The 20,145-nt window shown below is 32.8% G+C and overlaps 4 protein-coding genes across 6 annotated transcripts; 2 read left to right on the forward strand and 2 right to left on the reverse strand.

Moving 5' to 3' along the window:
* The first annotated feature begins 485 nt into the window (after nucleotides 1–485).
* On the forward strand, nucleotides 486–4,486 carry LOC126863804 (translocon-associated protein subunit gamma). Of its 2 annotated transcripts, none has more exons than XM_050614350.1 (4): nucleotides 486–757; nucleotides 932–1,059; nucleotides 1,141–1,232; nucleotides 1,331–1,647. In XM_050614350.1, exons 1-4 carry the CDS (start codon nucleotides 628–630, stop codon nucleotides 1,527–1,529), a joined length of 549 nt encoding a protein of 182 aa, XP_050470307.1. In that variant the 5' UTR covers nucleotides 486–627; the 3' UTR covers nucleotides 1,530–1,647. The 2 variants fall into 2 exon arrangements, with proteins under 2 accessions (XP_050470307.1, XP_050470308.1); XM_050614351.1 differs by lacking the exon at nucleotides 1,331–1,647 and adding an exon at nucleotides 3,967–4,486 and having other exon boundaries at nucleotides 492–757.
* On the forward strand, nucleotides 4,374–10,663 carry LOC126863806 (troponin C, isoallergen Bla g 6.0301). 2 transcript variants are annotated; one of them, XM_050614353.1, is made up of 6 exons: nucleotides 4,374–4,522; nucleotides 5,779–5,809; nucleotides 7,712–7,855; nucleotides 8,035–8,154; nucleotides 8,994–9,125; nucleotides 10,245–10,663. In XM_050614353.1, exons 1-6 carry the CDS (start codon nucleotides 4,520–4,522, stop codon nucleotides 10,271–10,273), a joined length of 459 nt encoding a protein of 152 aa, XP_050470310.1. In that variant the 5' UTR covers nucleotides 4,374–4,519; the 3' UTR covers nucleotides 10,274–10,663. The 2 variants fall into 2 exon arrangements, with proteins under 2 accessions (XP_050470310.1, XP_050470309.1); XM_050614352.1 differs by having other exon boundaries at nucleotides 4,400–4,543.
* A 76-nt stretch (nucleotides 10,664–10,739) lies between these two features.
* Nucleotides 10,740–14,950, reverse strand: LOC126863796 (NCK-interacting protein with SH3 domain). Its single transcript, XM_050614330.1, has 9 exons — nucleotides 14,337–14,950; nucleotides 14,060–14,244; nucleotides 13,157–13,999; nucleotides 12,879–13,081; nucleotides 12,706–12,809; nucleotides 12,395–12,613; nucleotides 12,153–12,325; nucleotides 11,979–12,076; nucleotides 10,740–11,888 (listed from the first exon to the last, which is right to left on the reverse strand). The coding sequence occupies exons 1-9, from the start codon at nucleotides 14,359–14,361 to the stop codon at nucleotides 11,798–11,800; spliced, it is 1,941 nt and encodes a 646-aa protein (XP_050470287.1). The 5' UTR covers nucleotides 14,362–14,950; the 3' UTR covers nucleotides 10,740–11,797.
* Nucleotides 14,951–16,042: 1,092 nt separating this feature from the next.
* Nucleotides 16,043–19,738, reverse strand: LOC126863797 (eukaryotic translation initiation factor 3 subunit D-like). Its single transcript, XM_050614331.1, has 3 exons — nucleotides 19,472–19,738; nucleotides 19,351–19,396; nucleotides 16,043–17,627 (listed from the first exon to the last, which is right to left on the reverse strand). Exons 1-3 carry the CDS (start codon nucleotides 19,643–19,645, stop codon nucleotides 16,159–16,161), a joined length of 1,689 nt encoding a protein of 562 aa, XP_050470288.1. The 5' UTR covers nucleotides 19,646–19,738; the 3' UTR covers nucleotides 16,043–16,158.
* Between the last annotated feature and the right edge of the window lie 407 nt (nucleotides 19,739–20,145).

A 20,145-nucleotide genomic window follows, 5' to 3' on the forward strand; every position in this document is an offset into this window, starting at 1 on the left:
CAAGAATGCGAATTTTGTCGTCTTCCATGTTGGTTTTTTACAACTAGTCATAATTCAATTTTTGGTCGGTTTTCCCTAACGACTGTCGAGATCTGAGATCTCTTCATATGATCGTGGCCGAAACTTGTTTATATGATTTTATATGATCATGAGCTTCAGTCTATGAGTGTCGAGAGGTCGAGATCTTTTTACGGATATGATCGTGTCCTGTATATCACTAGATTCTGATATCATCGATGATCTTATATATACAATTTTTATATTAATATTGCTTGGGAAAGAAGGTAGCCATATACATTAAATAATTTTCTAAATGTTTCCTAAATGTAATAGCATTTCCTCGATAAATTTTTTAATTGGCAGAAGATAGACTAAATGTGGAAAAAGATAGATTTCTTCGTAACCAACTAAAATGTGATAAGGAACTTCTTAGAAAGTACTTTAGATGGCAGAATTTGTGCTTTCATTGAAATGACGTTTCTGTGGACACGTTGTCACACGAATCTCCACACAGTCCGCTTATGCGCATGCGTTCCAGAAAGCTAAGGAGATTTTCGATTCGCGCGGAAGTAGTGTGATTGTTTTGGAGAAAATTGAAGGGATCTGAGTGTAAAGTGGCATAAAATAATGTCAGGAAAATCGAAAGCATTTACCAAAGAAGAAGAGCTTCTTCTTCAAGATTTCTCGCGGAATGTGTCAACAAAATCTTCAGCGTTATTTTACGGCAATGCTTTTATCGTTTCGGCTATCCCCATCTGTGAGTACACATTCTCAAACTGTCTAGAAATATGATTTATACCGCTACTTTGTTGATATTTATACATTTTATAATAAATTTTAGTATACGTTTGTATTATGGTTTTGTAAGGAAATAAGTAGTTGCATGGAAACTATAGCGTTTTTGAAGATAACCTCTATCTTTTTGTTACAGGGCTTTTTTGGAGAATTCACTTGATTGACATCTACGCTAATTTAATTTCCTTCGTTTTAGTAACATTAGAGAGCACATATGCTCTTGCTCTCGCGTATAAAAATACAAAATTCGTGTTAAAGCATAAGGTATATATAGAATCACAACAGAATGTTTTATTAGCACAATGTTATGGGATTTACTGAAAAAGACTTTATATTTTTTAATAGATTGCAGTAAAAAGGGAAGATGCAGTGACAAAGGAAATGAGCAGAAAGTTATCAGAAGACAAGAAGATGAGCAAGAAGGAAAAGGATGAAAGGTAAAAAGATTATTATTTGCAGATTATTAAGTACAAAGTATATTAAACATATATATATATATATAACTGAAATACATGTAAAATAATCAAATTTTCAGAATTTTATGGAAGAAAAATGAAGTAGCTGATTATGAAGCAACAACATTCTCAATTTTCTACAATAATGCTTTATTCTTAGCTCTTGTAATTGTATCTTCTTTCTACATTCTGAAGACATTCACACCAGCTGTAAATTATGTATTTTCCGTCGGTACAACGAGCGCATTGTTAGCGCTATTGTCGACTGGAACTCAATAAAATGTATGCTGTGTAGAATGCATGATAATAATCATTTAAGTTACCAAGATACCTGTGTGAAACTCTGTAATTATTTTCATGAGCGAATGGATACATGTAATAAAAATGTTTTTATTTATGATAATTTCATTAATCTGCCATACTAAATTCATTTCTAAACGAAATTATTATTAAAAAATATTTTCATGCCTTCGTAACTTAGATTGCAATTTTAACTGTGTTGTAATAACATCAGAATTATGTGTACTTTATATTTAATTACATAAAAAATAATTGATCATGTTGGTTCCACATCATTTGTCCGATTACAACGTTTGTCAAGCTGGCTAGAAAACAGGGCTGAGGAAATCAATGGACCGTATGCTTATCTTTCAGAGAATTTCATAATCCTTCTTTTCAGTATTGTTAACAATATTTGTGATACGATAGTAGTTCGAATTATGGCTTACCGACATTTGCAAGAGACTAAATATTTTCATATGAATTAAACCGGTTCTATTGCAGTTGACGAATTATAACGGATCGCAGATTGTAATCCATTATACGCAGTCCAACATTGGCCATTCTAATGCTTTATTTGCTTGTTTAACTTGGACTTGCGCCAGCGTATAACCCGTCGAAAGAAAATCTCTCGCCAAATTGTATATTCTATTCCTGTGCAGAAGTGAAAATGTAAACATTCACTTATACTATACCGTGTTATTATCACTTGCATTTTGTTGCATAAGAGTCGCTGCACTTCGATATACACATAAACATATGTAATTGGAAATTTAAATTAATCGTTTGCTATGAGAAATTGTGCTATGATGTACAGTTTGTATCTCATTGTCAGGGATAAAAGATTTATTGATTTATGTTTATTAGGACTTTTACTACGTCTTTAAACGCTTGCATATTGTGGAATAAACTTGTGCGTTTCGAAGGTTTTTACAACGTGAGAAACGCATATTGGCACAATCGAGATTGTGCATTTGGCAAAGACATATCAGTTTCCTTGTTTGATTTATACCACCACGTGATATTCACGTAATTTAAGCAATTTTCTTCGGATAAATTGAGATTCGATTATTACGCAGGAAATAACAAAAATTGTACCTAGATATTCGATGGTTGCTTGGATGGTGGCGATCGCCGATGATTAGTAATTTACAGCTTTTACTATGCAACGTGTTACATAGCTGTGTGCATTTTGGATCTTTTCCAAATGTTGAACCACCTTTTCCAGACAACCCGCCGATTCTTCCGAATGATTCGGGTTACCTAACTCATTTTATTATCCGGCACTTTTTTATCAATAACTATTTCGTTACGTGTTTTACTATTGTGATTGATCTGCAGTTGACAAAATCTCGAAGAAATGAACAGTTTCAGGTTTCTGTGTACAATGAGATTTTTGTTGTTCGTTCGATCTCAGGTTCACGCTGCATTTCAACGTCAAACAGTCGAGTTAGCTAATGTTACACAATTTATGAGTTGTTAGAACTCCCCTTGTCATCAAAACAATTACATCATGCACCAAGAAAGCGGGCCGTTTTATTTGAATACGTACGATCGAAATTTGGAACTTGTGCAATGAATAGAGAAATTTAGTAGTTCACTAATTGTATATGAAATTGATTTGAGCATAGAAAGCTCGTAAGCATTCTGAGCAATAGCATTCTGAAATTTGGGCAATTCTTCTAATTAATTTAAGTCGTGTAAACATATCGCGGATAACATCGTACTCTAGACATTAAACAATGATATTTCTTTTGTTTTCTCGTTGCAGAGTGAAGGTCTTGTCTTAATTCCAAATTATAAGTTTCATCGATTTCACCACTGTATGCCTTTGTCGTTTTACTGTCGTTTACGCTGACCGCAGAATTTTCATTCTCTATTTTTGTTCTGGTACAGCAATATCGTTTTCCTCTTCTCAAAAAGACGTACACGCGACACATAGTCGTTTCAATGAACAAGAATCAAGTGAATACGTTGTTCCAGCGCGCGTCTAAAATTAAAAAGGAATTCATTCCGTCACAATTTCTTCGCTACAACCTCCTCTGCTACATAATTTCAATCCTGAATTATTTATGATGTTGCACGATACTTTCCTCGTAAAAAAAAACTTCTGCTCACCTTTATAATCCGTTTACAATGATTATATCTAGAGGCAATGAGATTTGTATTCTGCTTTCCTTTGAAATAGTTTATATTATATTGAAAAGCAGAATTCGAGTATTTTAACACCCCGTTAATTTAAAGAATACTACAAAGTTCAAAATAATGGAGCTTTAAAGCTTTATATAGTTATAGAAGTTTACCTAAACATAAATCAAACTTAAAATTAAAAAGAAATATATATATGTGTATGCATGTCATTATGTACGTGTACAGATAATTTATATGATGAAGTGCAGAATATAGATACAACTAATAAGAATCCATCTGATTTTAGAGATACCGCGGGAGGAAAGAATAAACGAAGGGGGTCAGAGTCTGGAGTATCGAGGAACGAAAAGACGGCCCTGATTTCGAGCCTCGCGGCATCATCTGCGTCTGCATCCCAGAAATAGCGCAAGCGCCTTTCCAAAAGCTTTAAGGCCCGTGAAGAAGCGGATAGAAGAAGCTGACGATTGGCTGGAGGTTGCGGGGTGCGGTCCGGCATCGCCACGCAACCGCTATATCCTCCTTTTCGAATATTACCGCGACGATGGCCGTTTCTCGTGACAGTGTTCGACAGACAGCAACCATACCACCTACGTTCTAACGACGTAGAGAACGTAGAGAACCGCCACGATTTTCTATTTTTCTCGTCGCGAATAATCAATTTATCATTCGCATTCTCCACGACGGTTTTTTTCGTCGTGTTCGATTGTCGTAGCCGCAGTGTTTCTTAAGTTCTTTCTTTATGAGTAAATTCGTTTGTTAATTTCAACAAGCAAAAAGAAAGTAAAACGTTCAAAGTAAAAAACAAAGAGTAAAAAAAGTAAAAAGAGAATCGCGCCACCATGGTATGTTCTATTGATGATATCGTAAGTCGTCGCCCTGGTAAACATACACGTTTTCCTATTGTATATTCTCTCTATTTATTTATTGTATTTTTTTCTCTTTTTCTGGTCTAATTCATCATTGTGCCTCGCCTTATCTCTATGGTTTCTCTTCACTCTTCATTCTTCACTTTTCGCTCTTGTCTCGTGTTCGTCGGACGAATTGAAATTTCGAATATTCTATCAAATTGGAAGATATACTGCTCGGAGTAATTCAAGAATCAATTCGAACAGGATGTTTCTCTTTTCAACTTATTTGCCATGGAATCTGTAAGAACGAATGTTCTAATTATTTCGAGTAGTGTATTCAACAAATTTGAATGTGTTCGCTTCAATTACACGTGTTAAATGTATCAGACACGATGCAACAGGTGTAAATTGATAAGAACGACTACTTCGAAACATTGATTCCTCCGCTTCTGCCGCGGTATGCTTGCAATCTGCATCCACTGTTCTCTCTGTTCTCTTTATTTCTCTTTTTTTCATTGTAATATCTCTTCTGGCCTGATCTGACTTTTGTTTTAGAATTTTTTAATTTTTACTTGTCTAAACAATAACAGTGGTTATGACCTAACAGCGACCGAAATCGGAGATTATCGGTCCAGAGATGCGAGGTTTTGGAAACGTGATTGTTTCTTACACGGCGAATTTCCTCGGGCCGTCCCTCTTCATGTTGATTTATTAATTAATTTATAACCAAAATAAATAACCATTTGTTAATTAAATTAGAATTGGATTAAATAATAATGTGCGTCTTAATATTTATCATTATGTTCAAAAATAATGTATTACGAATGTAAGAAAAATTGTTGAGTGAAATGTGAAATCGACAAGAAGAAGGAATATAGCCCGATATCTCACTATTCACGATCGTTTCTACTTTGTTCAGTTCCAAGCGTCGCAAAACTCGGGACAACTTTTTCAACTTGCACTCTATTGCAACCATTAGTATTAATCGAGTAACAATGGATAATAATAATACAAAAGAAATAATATTCAATTACATTAAGAGAAGACAGAAATAATGCACGAACTTTCTAAAAGGGAAGAATCGCTAAGTTAACCATGCACGTCCACTTGGAAATCTCTTCGAATTAATTCTAATAGAGTAAAGGAACGATGTTTAAACTGATCAAGATCGATTTACGATTGATTGAAACTTTCCTTTTTCCGCTCGATCTGTGATACGGCTGTCAAATTTCATTTTTCTCTGTTCGCAGGCCGACGAACTTCCCCCTGAACAAATTGCGGGTAGGTACATCAACCAGTTATTAGATATTAATATCCTAACGTTCAACATTCTATAACCACGAATTAACAGCAAATAACGTCTTTAATCCACGAGATCAGTGACAATTCAATTTTTAATTATGAAAATGAATTCATGATCTAAAGAACGCTTCGCAACATCGATACCCTAGTCTAGGTTTTTCAAATCGAATAAGGAGTTTAAAGGAAAATGGCGCAAGTGATTATGTCTTTAACTTGAGAAAGTTGCGGTTAAAGATAATCTTAAAAAGCATATCTGTATGTTTGTTTCTAAGCTTAACTTTATGTGTAACTTACTATAAAGTAAAAACTTTTGTGTTATTTTTCTTAAATAAAAACAAATCTTTTATTTATCTAAGGAAGATTTCTGTTATTAAATCAACACAAAAATTCGTTGAAAATTCAGAAATAAAAACCCGAAAACGGAGTCTTTGACAAGTGTCACGATACAACTGGGCGCACCATTCTTGGCTTTCCGGTATTTCGCGTCGAAATCGTATCATGTTTACTGAACACCGTGTGCTAAATTTAGCAAAGGTTTACTGTTTCTTCTTTATGTTTCCCTTTCGGCTGCTTAATCCTTCACGTCAACGAGAAGGGAGCTTGTTTAACCTATCCAGGTTATTTCTATCCATTTCGCTGTGGGGGTTAATCATTCCGGAGCATACCGTCGCTATATGGGTAACCCAAGATGTATCTGTAGGTACAACCTGTTCATAGTTTTATATCGGAAACTACGTTTCGAACAAGAAAAGAACGATCTCTGTTCAAATGCCAATCTGAAAACAAAGAAACTCTGTTCGGAAACCGTATGATTTCGACATACGTCAAGGCGACGTGGTAGAAATGGGGGAAAATATAGCACTCGTGTACAAGAGGGGAACTTCCCAAAGATTTGGAAGACTTCCATGGATCCAATTTTCATTGTAGTTTTCTGTTATATCAAGATTCGATATAATCTGATTAGAGAATTTGTTTAAAATTTTTAAGAGGAAAGATAAAAACGAAGCGACGAATAAACGGCTCAGACAAGTTATTTGGACGGCACGTTCCTAGAGTTTATTTGTGCTTCAATTCAATCGGGGGCAGCCGGTATAGGCTGCCTATGTATAGCTACAGAACCGCCTTACTCGCCTTAGTGTGATGAGGAGGTATCGTGTGACGATTCGATCGGAGAGAATCGGATCGGTAAAAATAGAGGAAAGATTCTCCAATAGAATCGAAAAATAGAAACTCGTACGTTTCGCTGTCTCTAAAAAACGAAACATCCGGGCTATAATTGCTAGACGAAGGTATCTGTCTTCTATTAAATATGTATGGCATTCGTCAGATTTTTCAAGCTAATATCGAACGGAAAACTATTACATTATTAATCTATAATGAAACCATTCAAAGCAATTCTTTAGTTAGTTTTTATTTCATTATTATCCATACAAACATTATATTTTATATAATTTAGAAGAAAAGCTCATAGAAAAAAAGATGAATACTTTTGGCTGCCTCACGAAATTGCTTTTCTTTTACATAAGGATATTGAATGAAATGGATATTTTTTAAAAGGAGAGATTATTAGAAGATCAGTAAAAAATAAACAATTGCATAAATTAGTTCAAAATTTCTACACACTGTCAGTCAACAACGATAAATAAACGTTTTAACCAGCGTGAACGATGATGCATCAAGCTAAATAAGCTTTGAGCCAGAATCGTGAGCGAAAGGGCATTAACATCGGTTTCTAAATTTGTAACCGTACCATAGACAAATTTTGACGCGGTGAAACACCACTTACGAGTAGTCAGATTTTTCCCCTAAAACATACATATTATCTTCAACCTGATGTTTCACGTTCCACTAAAAAAATATTTAAATTTATAATTTTTTCAGTCCTTCGCAAAGCGTTCGACAGCTTTGATAGGGAGAAGAGTGGTAGCATTCCTACCGATATGGTGGCCGATATCCTCAGATTAATGGGTCAACCCTTTAACAAAAAGATTTTGGACGAACTAATCGAAGAAGTTGATGCAGACAGTACGTAGTATAAATCCGATGTTTATCTTTGCCAGATACTCGTGTGATATTCGCAGTTTGTCCTATTTTATTGACTATAGAAGCTTATTTAAAATTTTGTCATTTTATGTATTAATTTAATTTAACAATAAGTTAAACTAACGCAGATTTCTGAATGGAATTTTGTTTTTAATTGATAGAATCCGGTCGTCTGGAGTTTGAAGAATTCGTCACGTTAGCCGCAAAATTCATTGTTGAAGAGGATGCAGAAGCCCTGGAAAAAGAACTTCGAGAGGCTTTCAGGCTCTACGACAAAGAAGGTAACTAAATATATGTTTTACTCAGTAACACTATTCTATGGCGTCTTCCTTTTCATTATCTCCTATTTTATTGGATAGCTAACATAGATATAAGCAATTTGTTTTCTTCTTGTAAGAATGAAAGGGACGCAAAAAGAAGTCCGAAAACATGTTTGTCTCGTGAGTGTTTTTGTATTGTGAAAGACGTTTGTCTGACTGAGCCAAGAAAGATTACTTTGAAAACACACAATTTCACTGTTGTTGATAATTGTAGTATCTACTTTTTACTCTATATAATCTACCGATACTCTTGCATCTCAGTTTCTTCATCCTCGCCAATTTTTTATACGTATTTTTCCTGCGTCTTAAATTAAAACACCATATTAACACCAAACAATAAATGCCGTAAATCCATTACTATAATCATTCGGGATCTCAGATAAATTCGATATTGAAATGAATGGAAATGGTAGAGGAAAAATGGCGTGAAAGAAGAAAGAAAGATATATTGACCGACCGAGAATAACCGATTCTGCGAAACCTGCACTACGTAAAAACATTGCCGTTCTCCGTTTCGTATCAGGGAAATGAAAGCCGACCGAATTTGAAAAGGCTTACGCCTGTGGGAACACGGCCAAGAATTGAGCTCGTTTCATCACCCAAGTCTCCATGAATTATGATCCAAAGCCAAAGACTTTCAGAGGTGTATTAATGTGACTACTTCGTTCACCGTTTCCTCCTCTTCACTAATGTACGACGATGAATTATATTTTTCAATCTATAGGTTCAAAAGCAACGGTCGATGTTCAAGGAAACTACTCGCTTAGAACTTTTAAATTAAAAGATTTCTTTTGTTATAGGAAATGGTTATATACCCACTACGTGCTTGCGTGAGATCCTCAGGGAACTGGATGACCAATTGACAGATGAAGAACTGGATATCATGATCGAGGAGATCGATTCTGATGGATCTGGCACCGTTGACTTTGATGGTAAGGAAAAATAGAACAACTGTTAGTTAATTATCGTGGACTAGAGATTTAAGCGTGGACTGTTTTCTTGACAATTGGACTTATTTTATTTTATAGGTTGTGTAGTTATTGTTTTGGAAGTACTTTTAAATTCATATTAATCGTATCCAACATTTTGATAAATGTTTTCAAAGTATAATTAGTAAGAGAATAAATAGTATGTGATATCATTTGTTATCACGCTGGAGAGCCCGCACGTGCTGTCTGCTGAGTACATTGGGGTATATTTATACATGAGCGGCGAATCAGGACCATCGACCTCTCTTACTTCTCTATTTATTTTATTACTTACTTACTAGTTCAAGAGATTAGCGTAATCTTTTATAGCTCTAAATCTTCAAATCTGTTAGAATCTTTTCCGTTATAATAATCCATTTCTTCTTACAATGAACTTCTTTTACTTTTCGTCTACTCTAAAGATTTACTATGAAGATGTACAGAATATTTAATATTTAGAATATCCGTGTTTACAAAATAGTGGGATATTCTAAGCTTTTACACAAAATCTTTCAACTTTCTAACGATTGCGTATTACACAAACTACACCCACTCCAACACAATTCCAACATTGATACAGAAATCTTGGCATCTTTCTCCATTTCCTAGAACGACGAACATACTTCATCGTTTATCAACAATAATTTATTTCAATGTAACATTGCCAATAGTTACAAAGTATACGAATCAATAAATAAGTTTCAAATGTGTTTACAAATTCGAGGAAAAATGTAACTGCTTCCTTTGTTTTGGATAGATGTGTCTTTGATAGATTGAAAACTGCTAATTGTTAATATTTCTCTGACATGTCATATTTCACATGTTACTACATATATGTACATATTCTCTAAGTCTATAAAGTGATTTAGATGGCACATATATACACATACTAAGTTTCTTCATCATACGTATCTTTCACGGGCGTTATCATTTTCGCTTCATTTACGTACTTTGTTCGATAACATTAGATAGAATATTTTTAATTTTTTAAGTATATTAAGTACATTTTTAAGTATACAAAATAACGAAATATTTGTTTAATTAAAATATTTAAAAATATGTAAGTAAAATATTTTGTTTCAGAGTTCATGGAAATGATGACCGGAGAATAAATATCCTGGCATGTCAATGTTTCGACTCAAAGACAATACAAGTGCGGCAGTCGCGATCAACTCTCAAACTAATTATCTGCGTGTCTTCTAAAACCCAAAAAAGTTATAATGCAAACGAGAACGGTGCCTGAAAGCGTGCAATGGTTATGTCTCCTAACGTTACGATGCGTGTTCTTCTATCTTAGCTCTTCGTATCTCGGAACGATTTGAAATGTTTTCAGTGTCACGAAAATGGCCTCGTTTGCAGATTTCTCTTCTATTTTAACGAGTGCCGCAATACGGGTCCCAATACATTTGCATCACGCCTACTAAGTTTTTCATCGACAGTATTTATTTGTTGTTAATAAAACTCTATTGAAAAGATATTAAAATTTATTTTTCTTAATGAAAGATGTTCGAACAATAATTTAGTTACAAATCTACATATTGCATAATATTGTTCAGGAGGAAAAACGAAACCAAATCATTAATCGCCTAGACTTTTTATTTCTTTAACATTTGATTCATAATCACAATAATTTGAGATTTCTTTGTAATTGACATCTTAATAGTCATAACTTTAATAAACATAACGCAGTATAATACTTTTAAAAAAATAGAGTAGCTAACAATAGACTAGAAAGTTCGATAACTATAAATGGTGGCACTAATAAACTATGAAATTTTATTCCGACCAACTTGTTCTAAAAATCCTATGGTCGTAATTGTGAGAGTCTCAAAACTCTCTTTCTCTCCCTCTCTCTCTCTTGCTAAACAAATTTATAAACTTGTTAATGCGTGTTGACGAGAGAGGATCAAACATAACAGAAGAAATAATGCATGACTTAGAATATTACTTGCACAGACGCGGACTAGACAATTTACAGAGATAATAGAGTATAACTGGTTCGATTAGGATTAAAATCCTTTATTCGAGCGTTGAAGCATTTTCACAGAGAACTGTTATAGATGTTCCCACTATGCAATCAAACTTTTATTTAATATTATATCAGAGCAGTAATTCAGATACTTTTTTAATTCGATATTTTATTCGTGCAGTCAGACTACTTTCATATACACTAATTTATTTATCTACTATCACGGTACTTGGAATGATTCTATATGTTATTTCCAATGGTCCTCATGCTTAGAACGAGAAAAAGTTTCTTTCTCACATATACATATCTATATATGTATGTATATACAATATATAATAATTTCTAAATGCTGATTTATGTGTCTTTTTTATCTTTTTTGTATCCTTTTTTAACTAGAATAAATAGTATTGTTTACTAGAAAGATTAAAACGAGAAAAAAATATAATCTGATGCGCTTAAGATTCTGCGAATCGTGTGTGCGTTTTTGATATAGTAGCTGAGCAAAATATTTGCAAAATAGAAATATTAGAAAAATAAAGAAGTTTTTTGATCGGTAACTTGATTTTCTTCGTCGCTCCTCCTCATTGTACGTACCGGAATCTTCTTATACGAGAGTTTGCAAATCGTCATCCTCCAAGCTTTTATTACTGGGAGGTGACAACAAATGTCACATTTTAAACAAATGGGGAAATTCATTGCTAATTTCGCGTACTGATTGTTGATCTTCCTGACTTTCTCCAGTCTCCTCACAAAATATTCTACAATATATATTTTTTTACATTATGACAGTGATAACAGTTATGTTATGGTTACGATTATGATACAATAGTACTATGACAAATACAGACCTTGTAAAGCATTTTAATAGGTCTTCTGAACGATACTTATGCTCATTATAACTTGAAGTACGAAGTACTCGTCGACATAATTCCAAATATTGTCTGCGCTGTAATGTCAATAATTATGTCACATCTTTTATTTTTGTAAGAGGGGTAAAAGCATGTACATATATTTCTAAGTACCTTATCACCAGGAAACATATCATATAATTGGCGCAATATAATATCAATTAGAACTTTAACGTCATTTGTATAGAATAGACCTGCTGTGACATCATTGTTGAACAGATCGATAAATAATTTCAGCACAGAATGCGGCGGCGGTGGTTCATGATCGAATATTCGCACAGGATCCTCTGTAACAGATCACAGGTTTGCTGGAATTTCAGTTTATTTCATGTAAAATACATCTCGTTTTATCTCACCTTCCCTATTGAATAACAGTAAAATCTTCTCAGTAAAGTTCTTTGCCACTGATCTTTCTTTCAATGCATTTAGAACTATATTTTCCGAATTTGTGAATTGTAAATTGTACGATAGTATTAAATTTACAAACAAATCCGGAATTTGATCTTCCAAATCCATATCAGGTGGATTCTCTATTAAGTCCAAAACAAATGCTATAAAATCCGAACCTAATTGCTCTGTAATAAAACTCATAATTAAACGTTGTAACATATAGAAAAAAAGTCAGGCGAAGATGTAATAGACGTAACGCATTACCTACTTTACTCACCCAAATGTGTAATTGGCATGGGTTCACCCATTGAAAAAATCATAGTAAGTAATAATGAAGAATAATTTAATTTTGTTACATTTCTAGGATTGCTCCTCATATCTCTGTATTCAAAGATATATCAAGTCATTATTAGAGTGTTATATAAAATAATACAGCTCACCAAATATTACCTTGCTAACTCCATAGGCAATATACTATTTAACATTATAGTCAGGATCACAGAATCTAGACTACACATTACTCCAAATGACTGCAAGAGCAATTGCCTAATAGTCCATCTTGGTTCCATTTGATAATATTGTATCAATATATTAACTCCATTATATTGATTCTGCTGTAAAACATATCTAGATACATTTGCATCTGCGTTAGTCTGTGAAATTAACAAATTATTAACTGATAGAAACGGAATAATTAATTTTTTTAATGCAATAAATATATGATATACCAATATAGAGGTGAGTTCTTTTATATAATCAACAATAATAGATTCATCTTCATAAAGCATCCAATTTCTCTGTTGAGAATCTTCCTTACAAGAAGTAAGCTCTGTAAAGATTACTTTCAATCTATTAGCGTCATATGTTTCTTCTATACTCATTTGCGATACCGTGAATGGTGTTTCTAACTGATGCAATAAGGCATCAAAATAATAGCTCACATTTTGGGGCAACAGTTGTTGCAATCCAGAAACAACTACCGTCACTGCTACCTTCGACATTTCGTAGCTTAATTGAGTATTTCTACGTACTTGGTCAAGTAACTGATAAGCAGTATGAGAGTTAATATCACATAATGAACCTTTTTTCTTTATAGGCGAATTAGTAGGAGTCTGTCTGATATTGCTCTGAGAGGGACTCTTACGAACTTCTGCCTGAATTTTCTGTGATTCAGAGGAAGACTGATGTGGAAGGGATTGCATCCTTTGATCGTTTGTAGGTGTGCGTTGGCATTGTGGGATAACTGGTGCTTCCTCCTGTTCTGTATTACTGTGCACAGTTGTCTGTGCTGTCATGTATGAAGTATTACTCTGCACAGTATTAATATCTCCCTCTTGAGTATTACAAACAAGCGATGAACGTATTTCTTTATTAGGTGTTGTATTTCCAAAGTCTGGAGGCATTGGAGCTTGCTTCTTAGGTTTTTTACTAGATTCTGCTTGTTTCTTTTTCTCTATTAATCTCAGAAGAAGATCCTGCTTGTCTAACTGTAATCCACTCTGTTTCTTAGTTTCAGTCTTCACACTTCCTATGCAGTCTTCCAGAAATTCGATCAATACTTGAGATGATACCTGGAATGTATTTCATTCTTAAAGATCTTCACATACTTATTACTACAATCTGATCCATACCTTTACAGTGGTGACGTAATTCGAGGGAATATATCCAATCTGGCCGTCTCTGTTAACGACCTGCCACCAATTTCTTTGTTTGGTATTGGTCTGATATAAAATAAAATAATCGCCCTCTTGAAAGCTGAGGGTTTTCGCAAACGTAGCCTTGAAATCGTAGAGAGCTTTAAGCACTTCATAGTTCTCTAATGTGCGTAAAACAATGACAAAAAGGATTAGGTACTTAAGAAATACCATGAAAATTAGCAGCCACAGAGAAATCGATTAACTAACTCACCTAACCTCATAGAATTATCACCCATGATCACGTATCGAAATGGAAAGTAATATTTGTTCAGGAGACAACGCCCAGGTGAGAAGTAAACGGGCGGAGAACTACCTACCACCGTTCACTAATTTCACTTTCATTCGTGCTCGACATATTATTTTTCTACAGTCTCTCTTTTTGTTAGCTAACTACATATATAGAAGAATTCGACAGGGCCCTCTACATCGAAGTTCGAAAGATTGGACATAGCACAGGCCACTGATACATGACACGTGTTATATGTATGTATGTATTAATGTGTATATCAGTGACATAGCTTATGCCACGATTGTATACACAGATCTAACAAGATCCCGTGGTAAGGGTAGACTCTTAATAATGTCATAAGGTGTGTCCCGGTCGTATATACAGGCCGGAAACTTCCGTGGTGAGTGATAGGCTTTTAGTGACCAGATGATGTTGATCAGTTTGTTCGCAATAAGGCATTTTAATCGAAGTCTTAGGATTCGTTATGTAATGCCATTGTGTAAAAACACCCCAGACCTGATTAAAGGGACAAGTACACCACTATAATGATAATAGAGACCAACTTCTGCTTACATATATGAATACTACTTACATATATATATATATATATATATATATATATATATATATATATATATATATATATATATATATATATATATATATATATATATATACATACTACTACGAATAGCTGTATATTTGTCTATGATTATATTATTATTTTATGTCGAGCTAATCTCTAATAAATATTATATGATATAAATATCTTTTTCATTACTAAAAACTTTTGTAAACTCTGAAATCACACTATAATTTTACACCTTCAATAAGAATTTTATAATATTAACATATTTTAATCGTCAATAATATTTTGAACGTGATATTATTTACATATATTATAGATAGTGTTAATACATAATTACACAATTATTTAATGAATTAAGAAATACTAAAAACAAACTATCCAATATACGCATTAAATATAAAAGTATTATATATATGTATACATATTTGATTTATAATTACAAGTTACAATTTTATTAAACTTTTTTATTGGAAATAATAATATATATTTAATAATTTAAACATTTTTCTATACTGAATGAAATATTGTATATGTACTTAGTTTAAATACATGGTGAAAAATTATGAAAAGTAGTTTATAGAGTAAGCTCAGTGGTTTAGTTTATATTCTTTACTTTCAATATTTTCATCAAAGGGTGGCGTTAGATATGAAATCCTAACTTATCGATTGTAGCGTTCTATAGTTGTCGATTTATAAAGTACAACTCCATGCATTGAGAGCATTACACCCTCTACTAGAGTTTCCAGGTTTATGTATACAACCGTGCTTACATATCACAGTAGAAATTAACAAATATTTTGTAATTAGAGGCAATATGTGAGAAAAAAGTACTTTATCACCAAAATCTATATAAAATTTAATTAAATCAATGTTGTTTTGTTGCAATATAATGTTTATCATATTGAAAGAAAATAGGAAAATGAAATGAGAAAAACACTTAAGTAATTAATATATATATTAATACATTTTTAAAAATGTAACTTTGAATTGGATAAAATGAAATTTAACTACATAATGTTATATATAATTAAATACATAAATATTTTATATTAATGTGAAATTAGTTTGTAGAGGTTTTTAGAATTAGATAATAAAAAGCTGAAATGAAAGCAGTTTATTATGCCACTTTCCTCCCTTCTTACAATATGTATTCATAGTACAAATCAGTGACTTTTAACATATTAATTCAGAGAAGTTTAAGAAAATTTAAAACTGTTAACTCTGAAATGCATCATTAACAGGTTCATCGTCATCTTCATCTTCTTCTCCTTCGCTTTCAAACGTGTTATCCGGAATATCATATAATCTTATCATTGGTTTATTTGGATCTTTCATAATTAGATATTTTCCATCTTTCTGTTTCATGCAAATATCAATAATACATCGTAAAATACCCCATGCATTATCCATATTAAGATTGATTTGTGTTGCAAATTCATTTGGCTTATATTGTTGTGTACCAAGAATAACATGTTTACTAGAATCTCTAACCATTGCTCTAGAGACATAACCGAATTTTAATTGGTCTGAACCTGCTAATAATGCTTGGACAGTCCACTTAGCTAATTTGCAAGCATTGTTGCGTAATTCATTTGCTAATACTGCACCACGCTGTGTATCTAATTTTTGCCTCCATTCAACACCATTGGCTAATTTTGAGTCCCATTCATTTAGAGCCTTAATTGTTAAAAATTGAATTTCATTATTAGGACCTTGCATTACAGCATCATGTTCACATCTTGCAACAAGAACAATTCCATTATTTAAATCCCATTTTCTATACCGATATGCAACACTAGCAACATCACCTTCTTCTTCTTCTGAAATAAATGGGTTTCCTTCTTCAAATTTAAATCTAGGTTCAGTAGATTTTAGTACTTGCTGAGAAAAATTATGATTAATAAATGTAGCTTCCAAAGCTAAATTTCTAGGGGAATTTAAAGAATTTCCATCATCCTGAGGAGGTTCAACGCTAGTTTCGTTTACAGTTAATAAATCAAACTCAGTATTATCTCGTTTATCAAAGAATAGTTTGTCTCCAATTTTTTCGATTACAATATCCCAAGAGTAGTTGCTACGAGTGCAGCACATTATTGTTGCTAAAATTGCATCTGTAGCATAAACATTTCCTTCTGTTTTTGATAGCTTACGAATTATTGGATCATCAGTAGTGGTGACTGTATGGAAAATTCTATCAATTCTTTGCAATGGCTTTTCACTTTTGACATTCACTCTGTCATAAGTTTTATCATAATATTCAAGAGAGCCGCAACATAAAATATCTTCTCCATCTTTAATACTAGGTAAAGATAGCTTTGCTAAACGTGGAAAATCCATTTCTTCAATAGTTACCCAATCAGGTCTTACAGTAACAGATGCGTCGCGAATTTTAATTGGTGGTTGATTTTTATGATTACGTAAACCTTGCTGTCTACCCCAACGTTTCGCTTGTCCTTTACGATCTCTCTCGCGAAGCTTTAATTTACCAAGTTGTTGCATTTGGCTCAACGAACCACGCTGGCTTCCACGGCCACGTAAGTTCCTTTGATTATGACGAAATCTGCCACCACGTTGATAAGGCGGTTTTTGTACACGGGTTGTATCAACCAAGTGGAAAGTTGTTTCATCTTCATCATGATAGTATGCATATTGGCTGCCTGAACCAAACTGTGACGTATATTTGTCTGTAAATAATGAAGATTTTCTTTGTTAAGAAATGAAAGATTGTATATAAAATATTAATTTATTAAAGGGAAACCTAAATATAAAATTATTAATTTAATTATTATTTAACCCTTCACGGACGGAATGGTTCGAAGTCAGCCGTACCGTAAGGCCGAGCTGCTGCCACGATAGTCATTTAAAATTGCCAGCGCACATTTTTGCTTAGGCGCGATTTTCGTTCATAGCACTCCAAGATATCAAATTTTAGACACATGCACAGATTCTCCACAGGATAAATAAAATGACACACATATGAGTCTTTTAAATATATGCATATATGAGACATATGTGTTTCTCGATCATAGCAACGCGTTTACGTGGGAACATATATGAGGAGTCTTCCGACTCTATCAGTCGTTTTTGCTAAACGCATATATGAGTTCCTTGGTCAAATTGATGGTTTACGCAGAACACATATATCCCGCGGTAATCTGCACAAGGTTAATTTGGTCTAATGTGATCTATCTTATAGTTTTCATATAAAAGGAAAAGAATTACTACCTTTTAATCTTATAATGTCTTTTATAATATTGAATTTACTATTTCAATTAAATAATATATAAATACAAATTAGGTTTATATGACACAGAATGATTTTAAATATATGAGAAATAAAATTGAAAATAATAAAATGAAGCATATAAAATCATATCTGAAATAAAAAAAATTATTAGTAATATAAATTTGTACTTTATTAAGTATTATATTAATAGTAATTTTATAAGAAAGCATTCTTTTAGAATTTAATAAATAATATTGATTTCTTAGTATTGATCAGCTAATAGTAATTCAAGAAAAAAATTAAATTGATTTTATTTTAACACATTCGTCGCCACGTCGCACATATCTATGTGACGGGTATACTTCCGTGGGAGCCCCGTCACAAAGTATGGGTGACGTTCTTCTTATTGTTTAAAAATTTCTCATGTTATATATGGCTATAACTTATGGTTTATTATATTTTGTTAAAATAACAAGAGTTAGAATTGTAAAACATATTGAATTTAAGTTCCTTAACAAAATTAATAATGTCTACATTGTTTAATTATTAATATACTACCAGTAAGTATAAAGTGAAGATCTCTGCTTATTTTTTATGGTTAGATTATAATTATGATAGATTACGGTTAGATTAAACCTTAATAACAAATTAATAAATCTAGGACTTATAAATATACACTCCTAAGGAGACTAAAAGTTATTGACTTTTCTTTTATATCATCTGATAGTCTTCGATGAATGTTATTCAAAAATACAAGTTAACGTTTAGGAACCCACCAGTTCAAAAGTTACACATATGCAAGATTTTACATACAATTTTAGCATATTTTACATGTTACATTAATGTAATGACCAAAACCTAATCCTAATCTTAACTCTAAGCCTAACTTAAATTGGGCAAATTATGGAAACCAATATGGCGTCAAAGTGCATAATGTATAAAACAACTAAAAATACTTTGTTGCATATACACAGAACTTTTGAATTGACAGATTACTTGTATTTTATGATTCTACTTATCGAACACTATTGAATATATAAAAAAGGGTCAAGAATTTTGTTAATCCCCCAAAGTAAAGTTCAGTCGGTAATAAAAATATAATTAGCTAGATTCATAATTATTTCTAATAAATGACTTAATGTTAATGTTAAGGTTAAATAAATGAAATAGATAACACTTACTGGGAAACTTTTTATCTTGGAAAGCTGGTGTAGTCCAGTCAGATATCTATGTCAAAAAATAATATAAATATGTGAAGTATCTCCATAAACAAAGGAAAAAGAAACCACATTTACAACGAACCTTGCCCAATCTGTCGCCCTTTGAGAATGGTTGATAAGGTATATCTTTAAATTGATCAGGTAACTCACAAGGACCCCATCCATCGGGATTATGTTGAATTGCAGGAGCTTGAAAGTGGGCTATCTCTTCTTCTCTGTGAACAGCATCTTCTAAAACAACCACGTCGTCCGTCATTCTGTACCTTTAGTACGAAAGACGTGAGACACGATGGCACAACCTATTTGCCGGAAAGACCGGCGACGCCATTATGCTTTTTACAATAAAAATTCATTCATACTCAAAAAGGAAACATGGTGGCGCCATGTATCGGTGAAAAGTTAACTATTTGTTAGTACTACTGATTCACCGATAGATAGCGCAATCGTGTCCAAATAGTACACTTTGCACAAATTGTACGTAATTAACTACGTACAAACTTGAAACAATATTATGCAGGAAAGATTTATGAGAGTTAAAGCTTTAATGTAATTCCTAAACAGTTCAAAAATTCGCCTTATAAATCTAGAAATTTCATTTTTTAATTTCGTCATAAAGAGATTAGTTATAATGTTTTAAGATTTAATTGCACGATTTTTTAAACTTGCTTAGAACCACGGTCAGTAACTACCAAAGAGACTACAAGTATAAATAAAACTAGAGAGGGAAGATTGTTTTAATTGATTCCATTCACACTT

The sequence above is a fragment of the Bombus huntii genome, chromosome 3 (genome assembly GCF_024542735.1).
Source record: "Bombus huntii isolate Logan2020A chromosome 3, iyBomHunt1.1, whole genome shotgun sequence".
In the NCBI taxonomy this organism is placed as follows: domain Eukaryota; kingdom Metazoa; phylum Arthropoda; class Insecta; order Hymenoptera; family Apidae; genus Bombus; species Bombus huntii.

Bases quoted from the DNA above. Each gene is read 5' to 3' on its own strand.
- LOC126863804 (XM_050614350.1), top strand. From the start codon at position 628: ATGTCAGGAAAATCGAAAGCATTTACCAAAGAAGAAGAGCTTCTTCTT. The intron at 758-931 runs GTGAGTACACAT...TTTTTGTTACAG, and splicing joins CGTTTCGGCTATCCCCATCT to GGCTTTTTTGGAGAATTCAC. The intron at 1,060-1,140 runs GTATATATAGAA...ATTTTTTAATAG, and splicing joins AATTCGTGTTAAAGCATAAG to ATTGCAGTAAAAAGGGAAGA.
- LOC126863797 (XM_050614331.1), bottom strand. From the start codon at position 19,645: ATGACGGACGACGTGGTTGTTTTAGAAGATGCTGTTCACAGAGAAGAA. The intron at 19,397-19,471 runs GTTCGTTGTAAA...TTTTTGACATAG, and splicing joins AGGGCGACAGATTGGGCAAG to ATATCTGACTGGACTACACC. The intron at 17,628-19,350 runs GTAAGTGTTATC...CATTATTTACAG, and splicing joins CCAAGATAAAAAGTTTCCCA to ACAAATATACGTCACAGTTT.
- LOC126863806 (XM_050614352.1), top strand. From the start codon at position 4,520: ATGGTATGTTCTATTGATGATATC. The intron at 4,544-5,778 runs GTAAGTCGTCGC...CTCTGTTCGCAG, and splicing joins TATGTTCTATTGATGATATC to GCCGACGAACTTCCCCCTGA. The intron at 7,856-8,034 runs GTACGTAGTATA...TTTAATTGATAG, and splicing joins CGAAGAAGTTGATGCAGACA to AATCCGGTCGTCTGGAGTTT.
- LOC126863796 (XM_050614330.1), bottom strand. From the start codon at position 14,361: ATGGGTGATAATTCTATGAGGTTAG. The intron at 14,245-14,336 runs GTGAGTTAGTTA...TACGCACATTAG, and splicing joins TGATAATTCTATGAGGTTAG to AGAACTATGAAGTGCTTAAA. The intron at 12,326-12,394 runs GTGAGATAAAAC...GATCTGTTACAG, and splicing joins ACTGTTATTCAATAGGGAAG to AGGATCCTGTGCGAATATTC.